The sequence below is a fragment of the Pseudopodoces humilis genome, chromosome 7, assembly GCF_049639895.1.
Source record: "Pseudopodoces humilis isolate 2021_Gansu_Grassland_sample_001 chromosome 7, ASM4963989v1, whole genome shotgun sequence".
Lineage (NCBI taxonomy): Eukaryota > Metazoa > Chordata > Aves > Passeriformes > Paridae > Pseudopodoces > Pseudopodoces humilis.
In genome coordinates, this window is record NC_142206.1 from 5133535 (window position 1) to 5152962 (window position 19428).

The 19428-nt window shown below is 45.5% G+C and overlaps 2 protein-coding genes across 4 annotated transcripts; both read left to right on the top strand.

The window, feature by feature from the left end:
* Positions 1-4: 4 nt before the first annotated feature.
* Positions 5-4723, top strand: KNSTRN (kinetochore localized astrin (SPAG5) binding protein). Its single transcript, XM_014257873.2, has 8 exons — positions 5-154; positions 1086-1218; positions 1363-1419; positions 2038-2125; positions 3180-3291; positions 3596-3648; positions 3775-3849; positions 4388-4723. The coding sequence occupies exons 1-8, from the start codon at positions 91-93 to the stop codon at positions 4517-4519; spliced, it is 714 nt and encodes a 237-aa protein (XP_014113348.1). The 5' UTR covers positions 5-90; the 3' UTR covers positions 4520-4723.
* A 75-nt stretch (positions 4724-4798) lies between these two features.
* On the top strand, positions 4799-19428 carry IVD (isovaleryl-CoA dehydrogenase). 3 transcript variants are annotated; one of them, XM_005529066.3, is made up of 12 exons: positions 4799-4930; positions 7786-7875; positions 9129-9180; positions 11802-11971; positions 13379-13472; positions 13723-13859; positions 14380-14476; positions 15542-15635; positions 16769-16850; positions 17299-17403; positions 18030-18102; positions 18229-19428. In XM_005529066.3, exons 1-12 carry the CDS (start codon positions 4799-4801, stop codon positions 18360-18362), a joined length of 1260 nt encoding a protein of 419 aa, XP_005529123.1. In that variant the 3' UTR covers positions 18363-19428. The 3 variants fall into 3 exon arrangements, with proteins under 3 accessions (XP_005529123.1, XP_014113408.1, XP_014113407.1); XM_014257933.2 differs by lacking the exon at positions 4799-4930 and adding an exon at positions 5275-5295; XM_014257932.2 differs by lacking the exon at positions 4799-4930 and adding an exon at positions 5346-5512.

Sequence of the window (19428 nt, forward strand, 5' to 3'; positions counted from 1 at the left end):
GGCGCGCGCCGCCCCGCCCCGCGCACGCGCAGACCCGCCCAACCGTCCCCGCGCAGTCCGGTTTGAACTGCTGAGGGGAGCGCGGCCGCCATGGACGGACGGTGCTCCCGCATCCCCGTGCACTCCCGGTTCTGCCGCCCCGAGCCGTCCGCAGGTGAGTGCGGGGCACGGAGGGACGCCCAGGGGCACAGCTGGAGGGGTTCGGCCGAGAGGTGCAGCGGAGAGCTGGCGTTAAGGAGCTCCATCTCTGCCTGGCTACGTGAAGGCTGTTCCAGAATCTAATTAGAAGCTTTATTCCACCTTTTTTCCCTATTTAGGATTTAGGTTAACGCTCAGCCTGCTGTGTGTACCCTCCACCGGCTGAAGGCAGCGGCCCATTGATGTGAAAGATGCTTCATTCACAGGCTCTTTAATTTTCTAAATATTTTAATGCCGCTTACAGCACTTTATAGCATTTTATAAGCGGGAAGCACCCAGGATTAGCGTTCAAAACATGGAAGCTGGGCTAAATCGGTGGAAGCTCTGCATTGCTCTAATGTAAATGTGCTCATGGGTGTGTCATTTGAAAAATATTTAACTTGAGGAAGAAAAAGCAACTTTCTAAGCCCACTAAGTGAACAAAGCTTTATATACTCAAACAATTGTGATTTGAGAGAAATAAACTCCACATAAAAAGCTAGTTTTCTATGTTTTTTTTCGTAGCTATTTGCTCATAGCAAAATATGGAGGTCTCTTAACAGAGTTTCATGTGGCATATGTTTGTTTTGCTTCCAGTATTGAACAACAACCTTGTGGCATGATGTCTGCTTGATGCTGAGACCTTCTTTATTGTATATTATCATTTCAGACTCTCATTAGTGCTAGCCTGGTAATTGTATTTTAACACTGTCCACATCTGACCTATTTGTGGCTTATTCTGGACACTTGATCCTGGGTAAAACTTGAGGACTGCTCTTCGTTACTTCTACCTTAAAGTCTCCATTTTATCCAGATATAACTGCTTTACCTCAAATTAAAGGCTTAAGAGACCTTAAAGGAGGTTACTTCTAGGCTGAGGTGTTTTCACAGTTGTCTTTTTCTCACAGAATTGCAAGTGGCTTTTCCTTCAAAGAGAAAATGTGCCAGCAAAACATCAGATCCAAAGTTCAGCGGGGTTCCCAGTCTTCAGCTTGTCTCTAACGTTACAGTGGACAGTGTCTTCAAGGCTGCAAACCAAGGGTAAATCAAAGCAAAATATCAACGGATTTAATTGGTAGATGTCCTAAAGATGCCTCATTTTGCACCTTTTGTCAAACTAACAGGCTTGGTGATCTGCAGGAACACAGTAGTCTTCTGGTAATTGTATTTTATCTCTCTTTTAAGGTTGCCTAAGTCTGACAAGAGAGTGGAACCAGTTCCAAGGAAGACAGTGGCAAGGCGGTATGTCCCTCCCATCTGTTAGCTGTCCTTGTGCTGTGGTATTCCCCTGTGGAGGGCTGCAATGAGCTCTCTGTGGGAACTGCCAATGGTCAAATAAGAGATTTTAGGCTTCAGGCGTTAGCTTGAGCCTGTGTGAAGCCAAGTCACATAACTTTCTCAGACTGGCCTGAGAAGAGTGGCTTGGAAAATCATAAGGAGGAATCAAAAGAGTCCTTGGAAGAAGGAAAACAACCTTTGCAGGTGTTGTTTGGATCCTTGTTGCTTACTTGCAAGAGACAGTCAAGAGGCAGTGTTCCCAATTGTCCAATGATGGTGGTGTGTTGGTCTAATGACCAGTGAGAGTTTTACCTCTTGGACCTTCTTGGACCTGCTGATAAAAGATCTGGAATAATAAAACTTGCTCTCTTGTGCAACCCAGCAAGAGAGTCTGTGTAATGCATTTGCCATTTCTTATATAGCACAAGCTCTCACCTATGTGCAGCTTTCCTGCCAAGTTTTCTAGTTAAATCTGTTGGTTAGAAACAAAAGCAAACACTTAAAAAAGGGCATAGTTGTGAAACTAGGAGGTGTGCAACACTGGTATTTTTTCCCCTGAGTCTTTGCCCGTTAACTCCACAGCCCTCTCGGCAGACACCAACTAGAAGCAGAGCTGAAAAAGAAGGATCAGTTGGTAGAAACACTCAAGAAACAGCTAGCAAGAGCAGAGGTAAGGATAGGAGAGAAAGATAAATAGATCTTTATTTTATAATTCCTATGTTCTGATCCATAGAGTCATGTTAAGGATTGTCTCGCTTGTTTTCTTGTCTTCATCAGAATGTCTTTGTATTCTTCTGCAAGTTGTTTTCCCATCTGCTCAGCTCTGGGGAGGCTAAACTGGGAATATTTTGTCTGGTCCTGGGCTCCTGGTACAAAAGAGATATGGATGTACTGGACAGAGTCCAAGAAAGGGCCACAGAGATGGTTAAGGGACTGGAGGAAAGCCTGAGAGAGCTGGGACTGTTCAGGGACTTCTGTTTCAAATAGACCTGATCTTGTGGAATCAGGTTTAGATTCAGAATTGGCACTTTATTACTCCCTGGCTCTCCCAGATAACTCTAGGATATGCCTAGTGCTACTTCTGTCATGTACAGGAGGCCCTCCTGGTAATGTACAGCTGTAAAATCTCACTTTATTTTCCAGTTCTCAATCTGTGGGACAATCATTCCTCTTATCTCACAGCTTGATTTTCTTAAGAGCCTCTGAGACTTCCTATGAAATGTTTCCAAAGCTTTTGACACTATCAGCCAGATCACCCTAATCCACATGATTATTGATCCTCTTGAAGAATTGCATTCAACTTGGGAGGTTGATCAGCTTATCCAATTGCCTGGTAATATCTGGATTGTGTAGGGAATAATGCTGTGGCTTAAAGACGTAAGACAGCCTTTTCTTCACAATGTTTATATGCTCCTCCATGTTTACATTATTTATCTAAAAAAAAGGGAGCACAAGAAAAGATAGAATTGCCTAAAAGGAATTCCTCTGTGATCAATTTTTCTAGCAATTGGTCTGATGTGTGGATTTAATAAATGTATTAATCCTGTCAAGAAGCTGGAGCAAGGACCTGCAACAGCTTAATTTTCTGTGGTAATAGAGACAGAATGCAAGGTCTAATTCTTGGTGCCAAGTGCAGCACTTGTGAACTTGCTATTGTCAGTACTACTAAGGAGAAGAAAATCTCCTTGGAAACTTGCCTCACTTACAGCCTGTTTTAATGGCAGGGCACTATTAGGGAGTTAAAGAAGAATGAAGGGCTGGTCCATGAAGTTGAGAAGCTCAAGAAAATTCAGGAGACTTCTATGATGATTATAGAAAGCAGAAACATCAATCCTGGTAGGGGTTTTGCACTTTGCTTACATCCTGGCGCTTCTCCAGGATGCTTCTCCATTTTTTTCTCTTCTGTTGTAACTATTCATAAGAAAATTGGACTTCCTTTTTTAGGGAATATTGCTGGAATTCTGGGGTTTGGGGATTTGGGGGAGTTTTTTGTGGCTGAAGAGAGCTGTTTCCTGTAGAAGGCCCTGGATAAACTAACTTAATATTTCTTGCTGTGGAAAGTTACTTTGAAAAGTTGTTTGTTCTCAATGTAATGTGATATATTAGAGGTTTACTAATGCACCTCCTGAATTACTTACAGGTAGAAACATAGAGGAGGAAAAAGAGATACGTGCTTGCAGGGAAAAGACAACAGTAAGAAAAGCTTGAAATGGCCTTGAGGGGTCTGTGTGCCCCTATCCTTCTCTCCTGCTGCTGAAACAGCTGAGACTCATATTTATTTACATCATTTTAAAAGTCATTTTCCTTTTGACTCTCCAGATGCTGACTCAGAAGGTCACAGAAGAATTGAAGCTGTATTGTCACACAGTTGCAAAAGAGAAGGAGATGCTTGAGGTAAGACTGACTCAACCAGGCAGCGCCAGGCTCTCAAGGAGGTTATTTTTCTTCTCCTAGTCCTCCTTTCTCCAGGTGAACCAGATGAAAACCTGCAGTGTTCCTCTTTCAATATAAACACACTTGTTAAGGAAACTGTTATTCCCCATTTAAATAGAGGGATCCTTCAGCCTGGTTGTTGTTCTGGAAGTCAGATAATTTGATTTCAATTGGAAACTGTTGCAGAGCAGTGACCCTGGGTAATCATCGGGAGAACTGAGAAGTGTGCAAGCACAAGTGCCTTCAATTATTACCAATATACATGCCAAAATATTACAGTTTAATTACAAAGTACAGTTCTACAATTCTTGATAAGAAGTCCAAGGGCTAAAATATAACTGTTATAGGAGCTCATAGATGAATTTACATTTTCCACAAGCAACCAAGGTAAAAGAAATCCCAGACTTATAGGAGGAAGAGCTCAGATGCTTTAGGACTTGGCTTTTGTGTTCCTTACTCTGGTGTTAGTAAAATGTGGTGTGCACTGACTTCTCCACAGACAGCGATGGCCAAGTGGAAATCGGTCCTAGAGGAAAACCAGCGTTCCCTGGAGAAGCACTCCCACTTCCAAGCTCAAATTAAGGAATGGACAGCCGCGCTTGAAGCGCTGGGGAATATCCTGGCAATGTGAGGCACGAGGATGGACTGGGATTTTTGCTTTTTCACCCCTAGTTCAGCGGTCCCTGTTTGTCAAGCCTAGTTCCTGCTGTTTCCTCCCGGGGTAGGGTCGGACGGGGGCCTGAGGCAGCAGCGAGGGTTCGCCTGGTGTCGGGGGTCGCCTCTCTGTTGTGTGTCCGGTGTTGGTGGGTTTGGTCGATTAAAGGTGCAGCAAGAACTCGGGCTCGGCCGCGCCGGGAGGCGGGGCGGGGCGGGGCCGCGCCTGCGCGCGGTGCTGCGGCGGGGAGCGGCCATGGCGGCGGCGGTGCTGGGGCGCGCGGCGGGCGGGGCGCGGCGCTGGCGGGCGCTGGCGGTGCCGCGGCGCGGCGGCGCGGGGCTGCCTGTGGACGACACGGTGAACGGGCTGAGCGCCGAGCAGCGCCAGGTACGGCCCGGCCCGGCGGGCCGCGGGGGTGTGCCGGGGCGGGCGGGCGCCGATTGGCCGCGGCCGGGCAGGGCCGGCCAATCCCCGCGCGTGCGGCGGGGGCGCGGCCCGCGGGAGCGACCGACCCGGTCCGGTCCGGCCCGCGAGGCTCCGGCGCGGAAGAGCGCGGTGCGGGAGCGGACCGCCCCTGCGGCCGCGCTGGGCCTGTTGGATCGGCGAGAATCGTCAGAAACGTGATCCTCCAAGGGACGCTGTGGCAGAACGCTCACGTCGCATCCTCCCAAAAGAAGTGTCGCAGCTCTCCCAGCTTGTACAGCCCAATGGGGCGCTTGAAGATTTAGGATGGTTCTTAGAACTCATTGCAGGTTGTGGCTTTCCTGCATGGGGCAACGAGTCTCTGTTTTGGTGACCAGTCACAGGAACCCAGGGGAAGGCAACAGCTGGGTCAGGGGAGGTTTAGGCTGGGTATTGGGAAAAGGCTCTTCCTCCAGAAGGTGGTTGGGCACTGGAACAGCTCCCCAGGGAATGGTCACAGCACCAAGGCTGCCAGAGAAGCATTTGGACAACGCTCTCAGGCACGGGGTGAGATAGTTGGGAATAGCAGGGCTGGGAGTTGGACTTGTTACCGAAAACCTCTAAAAATGCTGGGAAAAGTAGGACTCTAACACTGTCGTTAGTGTTTGTGTGGCTGACAAATTTCTGACCTTCACACCAAACCAAGACACAAAAGTTTTCACTTACGTGTTTTTAGCAAACAAAATAATGTTTATTGGTTCTAAGTTGCATCATTCTCTTTATTAATTAGTATTCTGTCCTCTATTGGTTATTGATTTCTTGCTCTTCATGCTAATCTGGCCCACTTTCTTTAGTCCTTTTATAACTTTTTCTCAAATGGGGAGTTTCCAACTTTCTAAGCTTCAGTCTCCTCTGTGTCTTCTGGTTACTCCAACATGTCTTTGAAGGGCCATAAATTGAAGATCCCGAGTGTCCAATCTTCAGCTCCCTCGGGCTTTGTTTATTGGAGCTTCTCAGGATTAGTTTTAGCAAATTTAAGGTTTCAGTGATTTAATGATCAAAGTATCAAGTGTCTGTGGAAAAGAAACTTAACTAGTGCTGACTACAAGTAGGCATGCTTCCAATTTAAAACAGCTAATGAAAAATTGGGAGTTAAGTCATTTCCAACAGACTGATGATCCTTGTGGGTCCCTTCTAGCTTGGAATGTTCTGTGATTCTATGATCCTTAGCTTTGCTGTGTTTTTCTGTGTGCAACATCAGCCAAATGCTGACCATTCCAGATGTGTTCCCTTCTGCCCCAGCGATTGGAGTGAAGGGCAGTGTCTTCCCAGGGCTGCTCCACACAGGCTCCTGTCAATGAAACACTGGAGCTACAGCCTCACTTTCCAGATAATTCTGATAGTGCAGGCATATAGATCTGCTAAATAAACTTATTTGTTCTTCTTTCTTGCTACAGAATTATTCCTTGTCACGTGTGTGTCAATGTTTATGGTCTTATCAGCTTGAATTGATGTTTATTTGTACTTCTATATTCAGCAGATGTAAAAGAAGGCGTAAAATATTCCTCTTGTTCCTATCTGTCTGGTGGAAAAGCTAAAAAAAAAAAATCAGAAATAATCAGGAGTATTAGTGAAACTGTGAATTAAAAGCAATACAACTGTTATAAACTGGCTTAGGGTATCAGGGCTGCCTGTCTTGAGTCCATGAGTCCATCCTCAATCTCTGATTAAGATTTTATTATTATTGTTGTTGTTTTAAGCTTGTTTTAATTTATTTTAAGCTTTTTGCTGGAGTATAATGCAGTCAGCTTTGTCACAGTGGCAAGGTATCTAATGGCTTTTGGGGTTCTTTTTAAGTTTCTAAATCTAGCAGTGGGGAGAAAGTTTGTTTGGTAGTACTGGCATCCAGAGTCTATGTGACTGGAAATTTAACATAGCTTCTCAAGTGTAAAAAAGAGGATGCTTAGGTTTTGGGGCTCAGAGAAATGCAGAGGAGTGTGGGCATATTCAGGTATGTTGCTCCTGCCCAATATACAGGTTCTGGTTTAACAGCTCAGGATTTAAGTCTTTAAAATTGTTGCTTCACCAGAATTAATGTGTGGGAATAAAGAATCAAAAAGGGAAAAAAAAAATGGATTATTAAACTCTGCCATAAGATCCAGACCAAGTTTTTAAATCTTCCTGTTAAAAACATTTAAGATACTGTATATATACTGTATATATTTTGTTAGTATGCATATAGGCTTCTGTAACATACATGTATGTAAGTGTTCAGAGTTTACAATTAAGAAAAATATTTTGGATTTTTAACACTTGGATCAATGAACATTCCTGGCTCTATCAAATTTCCACAATGTAGAAGGTAGTAAGGTAGATAATGTAGTTCCAGTTTAACACATAATTAGTGTAATTTTAATTAATATCTGTGCTTATTACAGGCATCTGCACATAATTAAATGATGCTGTAAGCAGCTACTGGATGGGTTTAGCACATTATAAACTCAGTTCATCAACTTCCAAGGTTCCCTGCTCAAAAATATGCCCGAAACCCCAGTGCAGGCAGGAGTTCAGGAACATTCTCTCATGTCAGGGTACAATTGAGGTTAAATGCTGAGAGGGACTAAAGTACATCAGCTCCTTTTTAAAAGACTAAAGAAATGCCCCTTTTATGTGGTATTTCAGCCAGTAACCTGATCAATGGGTTTCCTTATGGTCTTGTGCTTATGGGTTTGGGTTGCTGGAGTGGCCTGGTGAGGGAATGCTGGCAGGATCCAGGGAAAGAAGACAACTATACATCACTGAGATGTAACGGATGTGTTTTTCCTCCCCTCTTTTCTCAGCTTAGACAGACCATGACAAAGTTCTGCCAAGAGCATTTGGCTCCAAAGGCCCAACAGATTGACCAGGAAAACGAATTCAAAGGCATGCGGGCAAGTATTTCATGTGTGGTTCTGAAAGCCTCTCGGGCTTTGATCTCTGCATTAGTCCAGACAATCCCAAGCCACACCACAGGAACATATGCATTAACTTTTCAAACTTAAAAGCCACAGAGAAAACCTTTTTTTGATTTCCTGTTTTATCATTTGTTACCAACTTTTAGCAACCTGGGGCAGAACCCAGCTCTAATAGTCATAATAAAGATTGATAATGGTCTCGTTTGGATTCTTATCATGAGATTTCTGCCTGTCTGTTCTGGCTCCTTCCCCAACATGTGCTTTGTATACTCCTGGCTCAATCCCTTTCTTGGACATGAATTTCCTCTCAGGTTTGCTGTGAAAATATTGTGTGCAAATGTTGAAATGTGGAGTTTGACTGTTGAGCTGAAACTTGCTTTTTTAATAAACCCAACAAATTTTGTGCCATGGGGTACTTTGATTGATGGGAATGAGAGATCTGACTATTGTTTTTTTATAGACTCCACAAGACTCAAAAAGCTCTAAACATCTGCTAGGATTTCCCACAGTTCTGATGTTGACATTTCCAGGGATATATGCGCAGCTTTGAAGTGAAGTGTATAAATTTAGCCTGGCATTCCAGATGTCATCCAGAGCTATTGTATGATACTTCTTGAAGTCTCTGGAGATATTCCCCGATAATTATTGATGGACACCGAGGCCACATGACGAGCACTCACCTATGTGTCCACCACACAGCAGAGGAAAAGAGTTCCACAAGAAACAGGACACGTGTGGGCCTCCCTGGTGACATTCTTTGCCACTGCATTTTGTCATGGCTGTAACATTCCCATTTTTTTAATCTCCCCCAAGGAGGCTTCCTTGGCTTTAATTGCCAGCTCCTGTTTTACTGGAAGAGTTTCAAAATGCCAGCTCATAGCAATGCTTTATATTTCCAGGGTTTTGGTGATGGATTAACACAGAAGTTTTCCTTAGAGTGGGCAGAGAGTTAAATCTTAGGAGGTGTCCTTACAGAATTAAATTTAGGCATGTGAACTTTCACTGAATTCCACAATCTCCTCCCATGTGTAGCATAACTAGAGTCCTTAATTCTTGTGTGGTTTTTCAGTTCCGAGGATGGAGCTGCAGTGCAGGAGGAACAGGTATTATCCCTCATTCTCATGATATCTCACAGATAAACAGATGTGTCCAGCGAACTACCTGGGGAAACTTGTTATGCTGATGCCCAGACTGCCAGTTTGGGCTGACTGCTTGTTCTGTATTTGTAGGACTTCTGGAAGAAACTTGGAGAATTGGGAGTTCTGGGGATCACAGCCCCTGGTAAGTCTCTTCCGATCTTTTACCTTCTGATGGGTGATTCCTCAAACGAAAGAGAGACTACTTAAACTCTCACTTTCCAGTTCACAACAGCCTTGTCTGTGATGTGGCATCCATTTTGTCCTATCTTTGTGTTTTAAAAAACTTTCCCAACTGTTCTTCTTCTCTAACTTTGAACCCTTTTTCCTTGTTAGACAAAATGCCTTTCACAATTTAAAAGCACTGCTCTGAAATGGTTTCTCCAGATGTAACACATGCAGCTGAAACGTATTTGTGCCTTTCTAAGATGAAGCAAGTTTTGAAGAAGGAGAGCTAGAGATAAAAGTATCCCAGAACAAACATCCATCTGTAATGGGAGAAGTCAAAGGGTCTAAAATAATGCCTTGAAAAGCTGTGATAACTAATGGGGAGCTGACCACAGCCAACCAGTCAGAAAAAAAATCAGGGGAAATCTTACTCAGCCTCGCGCAGGTTAGTGAAAAGTGTTGTGATGAGTGTTACAGATGAGCGTGATTGTGCTGAATGCACCAAGGCAGGGTAATGAGGAGAAGCCCTTAGTGGAGAAAAGCGGCTGATGGGGCCTTTCTTTCCCTATGGAAAAATCTGTTTTCTAGATGTGGCTGTGCAAAGGCTCTGCAGAATCCAGCTGAATAGCAATGCGTCAGAATAATGCCTCTGCCTCGTTTTCAGTGCTGAAGGATTCTGCATTTCTGCTTTCTCTCCTCTTCCCCATTTACTGCTGCTCCTGTTTTTCCTCACTCTTACCTTCTTTCTTCTTTGATGTTGTGCCTGAGGCTTACAGCAGTTTCCCACACTATAAATAAGCCATCCCCTCACGAGCCCTGTCCTTCTTGATTTCCTCAAAGGTTTACCTCTCAAACCCTCCTACACCCAGGATTTTTCCCTTTAATTTGGATTGTGGAGTTGTGTGTTTCTTTATTGACATTGGTTTTGTTGGAGGAGACTGGGATTTAGGATGTGAGGATTGTGTGGAATCTTAGGAGGGTGTACACAATTAAATGGCATGTTTGGGCACTGGTGCCTCAAGTCTGTTAAGGGAACATTTTGAATAACAGTACTGTTTGTTTTCTTCCTAGAACTAAGATAACCGTGGTGTTTGTAATTTTCCATTTGTTTTATAAAGTGCAAAGTGAAGAAATGTAAATATGTAGTTTCCATGGAATGATAATGTAGGCATATCACATACAAAGAGTAGCTTTGACAGGGCAGCATCATTCGAAATCACTCTGTGGTTTGTGTTATATGAGGAGGTGTCTGGCAGGATCATTTTCCTGTTCCTCTTGCAGTGCAAAGCAGTCCTGGATTTGTGCTGCTCACAGTTACCTCACCTTTCTTGCGGCAAAAGCACCAAACCCAGACATTATATAGGAATTAATAAAAAGCCCTCTTGTTTTGGCATACGTGAGAAATTGTTAAGTCCATCTTTTGGGATACTGATAGCAAACCCTTAAACTTGGGTTTGTGGTAGAGAGAAGATTTTAGAGGCTAAAGGGCCCTGCAGATAAAGGCAGGAGTCAAAATGGGGGACATTGCAGAAAAGACCACGTGTGATGCCAGTGGCTATGGTGTTAATTTGAGGAATTTGGGACAGCAGCCCCTGGAGCTGTGCCCTTTGGTCACTCTGAGCATACACAGAGATTTTCTCTTACCCTTGTTGCTTTTGCTTGCGGCTTCCACATTGATGATGTGGATGTAAGTGCTCCCAGTTTATCTGCCCAGTTGCTTCTTGGCCTTCACATCCTGTTGTAGTGCAGTACAACCTCTTAGCAGTACAACCACTTGTTTCCTACCTGGAGAACAAAGCTTTTAGGTTGGGAGTTGACTGTATTTGTGTGTACATAAATGTGTTTAGAGGTACATGCATATATACTTGTTTAGGCTGTTGGCTCTTCAAGGCTGTTATGCATTTCTCAGCCTTCTCTTTTTACCTGCCTTCTCTCTCTGATCTACTGTGTGACTGTAATCTTTACTATTAGTTTTAGGCTCAACTCCATGTGCCTAGCTAGGCTCTCAGTGCTGCTCTGTCTTCCTTCATCCTCTCTTGAAATCTACAAGCTTGTCACTGATGAATTGCATTTATGGATCATTCTCCTTCTCAGTCAGATACTTATCAAAATTCTGGTGTCCTGCACGTTTGTGGGCTTAGAAAAGTTCTTAGTGCCACATTTTTGAGCAGTTTGAGAATTTCTTGTTTAGGGGCAAACATATGTGGATTTTTCAAACCTTGCCTGTGTTCCTTTGTTCTCACCTTAAGGAGGTTGCAACTTGGTGATTTAATCTTTGTGATAATACTAAAGTTGATAAGAAGGAGCCATTATTGTGCAATGTCAGTAGCACGTTCAAGATGTGTCCTTGTGCATCTTCTACATACAACGTTATACAAGTCAATTACAGATTATGCTGAAGACAAAATATCCCTGTGGCTTTAAGATGAGAAAAGTGAAATTCAGAGAGGATGGGGAAAGCCAGAAGTGCCCAGCTCAGACCTGGCAACAGTCAAACCCAGAAGCATTCTCAGTGTCTTGGATCTCACTGGATACTGAGCCCAGCCCCGGGATCTTGTGCATGTGGCGGGTAACATGAGCTTTTTCCTCTCTTCCCAGTGGAATACGGTGGATCTGCCCTGGGATACCTGGACCACGTGCTGGTGATGGAGGAGATCTCCCGTGCGTCAGCGTCCGTGGGGCTCAGTTACGGGGCCCACTCCAACCTGTGCATCAACCAGCTTGTGCGCAACGGCAACGAGGCCCAGAAGCAGAAGTACCTGCCCAAGGTATGTGGCTGGAGGAGGGGCAACACTGGAAGGCATTTAGGTTCTGGCTGCAAGGATGACATCTTAAACATCAGCAGATTTTGGTGACCAAACCTTAGGAAGTACTGAACTTGCTAAATTGCCCTTCCTTAGCCTGTCAATTTTTGTCCTATTAATCCCTATTGACCTCATCCCATGCCCAGGTCCTTGTCTGCAGGCAGCATAGCCCAGCTCTGTGGAGCTGTGTTACTAAGGGAGGCTTTGAGGTGAAACTGGAGGTTTTTTTAAATTCCCAAATAATTTTGAGATCTCTGAATGAAAGTCACTCCTTTCTTATTTTATATTCTTCATTTCTCACTCACCCAAATGCTTGCTTTGGCTGTTAATTAACTACATGTGAAACTTCATCATCACTTGGGGCATTGATGTTGTAACTCAGAAGTGCATTAATTAGATTTCAGTTTTTAAATGCATGTAAAAACAATGAGCACATTGAATCCCAGCTACTGAGATTATCAGTGAAATTATCAGCACAAGAAACTTGATTTAAAGGACGTGCAAAGTGCAGTATCACTTCCTCAAAGCACTATGCAGCCTGCAAATGTGTAACCCCAAATTGTCCTCCTTCCTCAGGTGTATTTTCATGCTTCATTCTCTGCCTTTCAATGAGATGTGAAGTTATTTCAGCTCTGACTTGTTTTGTCTCCTGACAGAGCACTTAAAGATGCTTAACTGGATTTGAACACTTCATGGGGACTTCTGTAGCAATGCACTGATGGATTGAATTGGTTGAACATATCTTAAGCATTGAGTCTGCTTTTTAAAAAAAAAAGTAGAGGTCAAAAGGAGAAGAAAGTACACAGGGAGGAAAAAATAAGGCAAGGAGAAAAGGGTGGGATGAAATAACAGTGAAGTGGAAGCACCAGCTCTGGCAGAGTCTGGTGTGAGCAGGCGCAGGAAGAGGGTCCATCTGCTGTTGTGGGGTGAGTGTGGGGGGACTGGGCTATGAGAACATCATAGAGAACTTTCCCATCCCTTTTCACCCCCTCGTTGGCCATTTGTTTTCACCGGCTCCTGTTTGTGTAAAAGAGCAGCAGAAAGCCCAGGCAGGAGCTGGGGACAGGCATATGGCTGCCTGCATGGCTCCTTGGCACCTTTCTCATGTGTTGTGCAAGCAGGGCTGTGCTTGTCTAGCTTAGACAGAGCTGAGTCACCCTTCTCATCCCACCGGGATTTGGTTCTGTTCCCTCGGCACAGGGCAAGGGAGCTTCTTGCTTGGGCTGTGCTGGGAACAGCAGCTCTCCTTTGAGTTCTTGCAGAGAACAAAAACTGTGGAGGTTCAGTGCAGGAAAACAGGCAGGGGGAAGCTAAAGAGCAAACACAATGCTGCTGATCTTCATCTTTTGCTAATACTGTCTTTTCTTCCAGCTAATTAGCGGGGAGCACATTGGAGCCTTAGCCATGAGCGAGCCAAATTCTGGCTCTGATGTTGTGTCCATGAAGCTGAAAGCAGACAAGAAAGGTAAAGACTGTCCCATGCTGCCCAGGGAGGTGCTGGAGGCCCCATCCCTGCAGGTGTTCAAAGAACATTTGGCCATGGCAGTCAGTGCTCTGGTCTGGTTCACAAGGTGGTGATGGGCCAGAGGTTGGACTTGATGATATTGGAGATCTTTTCCAACCTAAGTGACTCTGGGAAGCCTGTTAGGGAGTTAATGGAGTGGTAATACAGTGTTGCTGTCATGAGCTAACAGATTTCATCTCTTGGCTTCCAGGAGACTACTTTGTTTTGAATGGGAACAAATTCTGGATCACCAACGGGCCGGATGCAGATGTTCTCATCGTGTACGCTAAAACCGACATGACTGCTGTCCCGGCCTCCCGAGGCATAACCGCCTTCATCGTAGAGAAGGTAGGTTTACTGATTCCCACAGGGTTTTAAAGCAGAATCCTTTATCCTAACTGCCTCATTTGGAAGTCAGCTGGTTTTCCTTCCATAATTGCCAGCCTCTTCCTCAAAGACAAGCTACGTTTCTGACTTTCAGTCAGGAAAGGAACCTTTAATAAAATAAAATCTGAAATCAGTAAACCTTCTGATGGACATAACTTCATTATTAGAATAGTTCAGTTACTGGCACAGCTTCCAACCCTTGCTGTAGGAGAGCCTGTGTTGGCAGCTGTCCAAATAATTTATTTGTTTGCTGCTTATGTGCATTAGAAAATGAGTACACAGGGTTCATATGTGTGTGTTTCTCTGTCCATTTGTTTTCTCTGCACTTGCACTTAGACCTGGTCTTTCTGAGGTCACTTTATCTCCCTCCTGGCACCCTACACATGTTCCTGTGGTCAGGGGAATTTCACAGATCTCGAGATTTTCTTTAACCTGTCGGAACTGAGATGTGAAATGCATTTTTACTGCCTTGACTTTGCAGGGAATGCCAGGTTTCAGGACAGCCCAGAAGCTGGATAAGCTGGGAATGAGAGGGTCTAATACCTGTGAATTGATCTTTGAAGACTGCAAGGTCCCCGGTGAGTTGAGTTCAAATCATGGTGGTTTCCTGTCTTCTTGATCAGATAAATTGGATCACTAATTACACACATGTTCAGCCTGTGACCTGGAGGGCTTTGCAGATGCTTATCTGCTCTCTGGCAGCCTCTGAGGGAGCTGGTGGAACTGGAGAAGTGCAATCTGCTGGATTGCAGGGAGGGAGTACATCACTTTTCAGGTCGCTGCTCTTTCACCCTCATGGACCTAATTCTTAACCACTGCTTCTCCAAAACTCTGCTGAGGCTTCCCAAGAAACTTGTTTCCATTAGAGCTCTCGTCTTGTATGGAGGTGAGCTACGTTGCTCTGAAGGTTTTTTCACTGCAGACATTGCAACAGGCTTTTGTAACATTTCTCAGTTCTTTTGGGGTCAGGGCCTGAAAATGGACATCCTTTCCCCTGTTAGTTAATACAGCAGAGGCCTCTGTAATAGCAATATTTGTTATTCCAGTGGCAATTTTTGTTGATAGTAAAATTCTAGCCTTTCTAGAACAAATGGAGATGTCTTATCCAGAATCATAAAAATCCTAATTGCACATTTGCAGTGCAAGGAGCTCTCCTGCTCCCCATATACACCTTCAAAAGCTAAAGTGGAAAAGTTTCAGTGAAGTCTGACATTTCTAAGTGTATTGGATCCCTCCACCCTGAAATCATAAAGGCCCCAGTGCTCTGATCATGTCCCAGGAATCATCCACAGGTAGCAGCATGTTCTCGTGGAAAGAGGATGATGACGTGGAGAAGCACATCACTGCAGTGTTGGAAGTTAATGCACTTGGCACTGTGGCCATTAATGCTCCTTCTGATCTTTGGCTTTGGAAGCTGAAGCAGTTTTTTCCAGGAAATGATTCAGGCTGTTCAGTCATTTTTCATAGAATGCCAGGATGGTTTGGGCCGGAGGGAACCTTAAGGTCATCCAGTCCCACCCCCTGCCATGGGCAGGGACACCTTCCACTGGCCCAGGTTGCTACTCTCCCCAGTGAATACAGGCCCCCAGCAGCTTGTCTGAGTTTTGCAGATAAATAAATCACATTTCCTTTGCTCTTTGCAGCTGAAAATGTCTTGGGGACACTGAGCAAAGGAGTCTACGTTCTGATGAGTGGATTGGACCTGGAGAGGCTCGTGCTGTCCGGGGGCCCCCTGGGGTAAGGGTTTGTCATCTTTTATATGTTGTAAGGCCAAAAGGGTCCTTGGTGATGGCCAAGCCTGATGGGGATCCCTTGGGGGCCCGCAGCTCTTGGTAGGGTGGATCCTGGATGGAGAACTGGGTTACTGGGGCAGCAGAAGAGGAGAGGCTGGGTCAGAGGTAGGAAGGAAGCAAGCAAGGTGTGGCTGCTGGGTGTCCCAGTCAAAACTAGCACAAAACTCCAGCACCAGCACAGCTGCTCAACTGGATTCTGCTGGAAGTGCTCAGGGCCCTCTCAGCAGCCACAGCTCACTCAAATGTGCTCTGCCTCATCCTTGAGCTCTCAGCTCCTCATGCAGAGGTTTTCCAGTTTGAAAGCATCTCTGTGGACCCCCCTGCAAGGAGCAAGGGATGAGAGAAGCAATGCCAGAAATAATGTTTGCAAGTCTGCCTGCCAGTGTCCACTGACCCTTCAGAGCAGGCTTTGGAAATGATCAGTCTTGATAAAAAAATTTCCAGAGATATAAATCTGCTTCAGTCCCCAGTTGCTGGCTTGTGTATCCCTACGTTATTATTCAGGGAATAACCAGCTCGTTTGTGTTATCAATTCCTTAGAATCTAACACTCTGTCCAGAGACTCACAAACTGGTTTATTCTTCATTTATTCAATCCTTAAGCTCCCCAGTAATTATTGGCACCCCAGAGTCCTTTTGTCCTCCCGAGTGGTCTCTCTGGGCTAATCCTCTTGTGGAAAGACCAACTTCCACAAAGCAGCAGGAGGATTTTTTTCCCCTCCTTGTTCTTACCTGTGCTTTTTTTTTTTTATGATATTGGCTGGTACTCCTTGAGCTGAGGGGCTCTGGAGATAAGAGGCAGCACAAACTGTCCTGGCAGTGGTTGTGAGAAAGCTCTTCAATTCTCAGTCCCCTGAATTAAAAGGACAGAGCTTCCCACAGGATGTCCTAAAAGAGCACTGGGGAGAAATATGGGACCTTTGGATTTTATTCTTGGCCTTGTTTGAGTGGTGCTGTAGGAAGACAGCAGGATATCATTTTAGCTATGAGAACCTTTTTGCCTTGGGTTATGCTTCCAAAGTTAAATCATTATTAAGTAATAGTTCTGCTGTTTCCCTTTTCCTTCTGCTCTTCTTAGGCTCATGCAAGCTGTTCTTGACCATGCAATTCCATACCTGCATGTCAGAGAAGCATTTGGACAGAAAATTGGTCACTTCCAGGTGAGGCAGAAAAGGAATTGGGAATTTTTGTCCTCTTTTCTCTTTAAAAAACTGAAAAGATTGAGAGCTTTGTTGTGGCGGGGGCTTTGCATGGAGAAGGTGCTGGGGCTGCATGATGTTAAAATGATCACCTGGGCTTGTGGAAGGTTCCTGCTCATGGCAAGGGGATGGAACTGGATGAACTTTAAGGTCCCTTTCAACTCAAGAAATCCTAGGTGTGGTGAGAAGGTGAAAAGACTTCTGAGCCTGCTGCTCCCCTGAGGTTGCTGTTGGTGGGTGAAGGACTGTGGCTGATGTCTAGGGGTCTGTGAATTAACAGAATCTCCAGCTGCCTCATGTCTGCTGGGTCCATGTCTCCTCCCCTGTCTAGTTTTTCTGAGGTATTTTGGGGAGCAGGTGGCCCTGCTCACTCGTGTTAATTAATGTCCCTTGTCTTTGGGCCGTGCAGCTCATGCAGGGCAAGATGGCAGATATGTACACGCGGCTCATGGCCTCCCGGCAGTACGTCTACAACGTGGCCAAAGCCTGTGACCAGGGCCACTTCAACCCCAAGGTGAGCTCAACTCCTACCTGGGCTGTGTGTCCTGGGGCAATTCCTCCAGTCCCAGAGCCTCAGCTGAGGGGAGCCTCTGTACAATGAGTCCCTGTAGCCCAAAGGGTCTTTTTTTCACACCTAAAGTACCTTTTTTCACTCACAAATTAAAATTAAGCCTCCTTCTACAAGGCAAGGGATTTAGCAGCATCAGTGGGTGTTTATTGGAAGCCCAGAGAGAAGTCCTGGCTGTTGTAAGGGCTGTAGCAGTTGTTACAGGTGTTGTCACCCCCACCTGTGTTAGAGGAGGATGTTAGATGTTTAATAATGGGAACACAGCTCTGCATCCCAAAGCAAATCACATTGGTCTCCTGGGGGATTGATGGGCCTTTGTGAGAGAGCCAGCTTCTCTGGTGCACTTCTTATTTTTATCCTTCTTCTGTCTTCACGTGGCCTTTACAGACCTGCTGTGAGTGTTCTATAATAACAGGGACACTGCTGGAGCTCCCTGTCCCTGTGCTTTGTGATCAAGTAGTTCTAGGTTTTTAGCAGGTGTCTGTAGAGAGGTGGCAGCGTGAGGGCAGCACAGGGACTGGAGACGGGCAGGTGACACCTTTCCTGACTGTCCCATTGTGACTGTCCCGTAGGACTGCGCCGGAGTGATCCTGTACTCAGCAGAGTGTGCAACACAGGTGGCCCTGGATGGGATCCAGTGCCTGGGTGAGTCACTGATGGCTGGACAGAGCCAAGCACAGTGCAGGAGCATTTCCTTCTGTCTCTGTTCTCTGCTGTCCCACCCGCAGCCCTGAAATCAGGGTGTGACTTGTGGCTTTTTTTGTGTGGCAGGTGGGAACGGTTACATCAATGACTACCCCATGGGGCGCTTCCTGCGTGACGCCAAGCTCTATGAGATCGGGGCAGGCACCAGCGAGGTGCGCAGGCTCGTCATCGGCAGGGCCTTCAACGCCATCTTCAAGTAACGCCACTGGTGCAGGGGCAGCACCGTGACCACCACGAGGCCTTGACCGCGAGGCTGGAGCGCACAACTCGGCTTCTTCCTGCCTGCCATTCCAGCATCGTCACTTGTGGAGTCCCCTCTGCCTGCTTTGGGAACAGATGCTGCTGGACTGGGCTTGGACAAAATGAGTCAGAGGGTACATGGAAGGAGAAGTGTTTTTTCTCTTTTGTGATCATCCTGATTCATGGTGTTCATGAGCTGTTGATTCTCAGCTTTGCAAGGCAGAGGTTCATCCCCCCACCAGGCAGGCTGGCAGAGGATGTGCAGCCACTCCTGCACACAGAACGTCAACCCAAACCCACCAAAATGAACAATGAGGGAACAACTTTGTTCTTTCCAAAAAGCCCTGAGTGCCGTTGAACAGTTAGAATTTAGCATATTGCCATTGGAAGGTGAAATCTCCTGCTGTCACCTTCCAATGGGATTAATACCTTCCATTTTAGGAACTTGACACCAACCACATTGTGGGGTTGCAATCATAAGCGTTTAAAGTCATCTGCGCACAAGCAGCGTTTTAGGTGCTGAATCCTAAAACCTCTTTAAATCCCATGCATGTTTCTTTGCAGAATTTCTTTCCTATACTGGCTGCTTCTGGAGTTATTTGGGTGCAGGCCTGAGTCCTTGCTGTGCTGACTGACTGCTCCCACCAGATCATTCTCTCAGGGTTGTCACCATCTGTCACTCTGGGGACAGTTAACACATCAGAGCTGTGTTGTGACATCCGTGAATGAAGCAGGCAGAAGGGAACTGACTTCTTTGGGGTTTGGTTCCCTCTGAAGGTTGTGGTTTTGGCCAAGCCTGTCCTCACACTCCAACTCCAGGCAGCTGAGCAATGTGTTTGTGAGTGATCTCAGTGCATCTTGTATCCAGCAAATCGGGGCTTAACCGGCTTTTTAAAGGAAATTGCACAGCACCCTGCCAGCCTTTAAGTGTGAATCACCAGTTGAATTGGGCTGCTGGAAATGTGATTGAGCAGTTAATTAAACAGTTGCCGTGTTGGCAGTTTTTTCTCAGCAGTTTTAACAAAA

Excerpts from the sequence above, each read along its gene's own strand:
- KNSTRN (XM_014257873.2), top strand. The coding sequence starts at position 91 with ATGGACGGACGGTGCTCCCGCATCCCCGTGCACTCCCGGTTCTGCCGC. Across the intron at positions 1,420-2,037 it reads AGGAAGACAGTGGCAAGGCG|CCCTCTCGGCAGACACCAAC; the intron begins GTATGTCCCTCC and ends TTAACTCCACAG. Across the intron at positions 3,649-3,774 it reads CTTGCAGGGAAAAGACAACA|ATGCTGACTCAGAAGGTCAC; the intron begins GTAAGAAAAGCT and ends TTGACTCTCCAG.
- IVD (XM_005529066.3), top strand. The coding sequence starts at position 4,799 with ATGGCGGCGGCGGTGCTGGGGCGCGCGGCGGGCGGGGCGCGGCGCTGG. Across the intron at positions 11,972-13,378 it reads AGCAGAAGTACCTGCCCAAG|CTAATTAGCGGGGAGCACAT; the intron begins GTATGTGGCTGG and ends CTTTTCTTCCAG. Across the intron at positions 15,636-16,768 it reads CTGTCCGGGGGCCCCCTGGG|GCTCATGCAAGCTGTTCTTG; the intron begins GTAAGGGTTTGT and ends TGCTCTTCTTAG.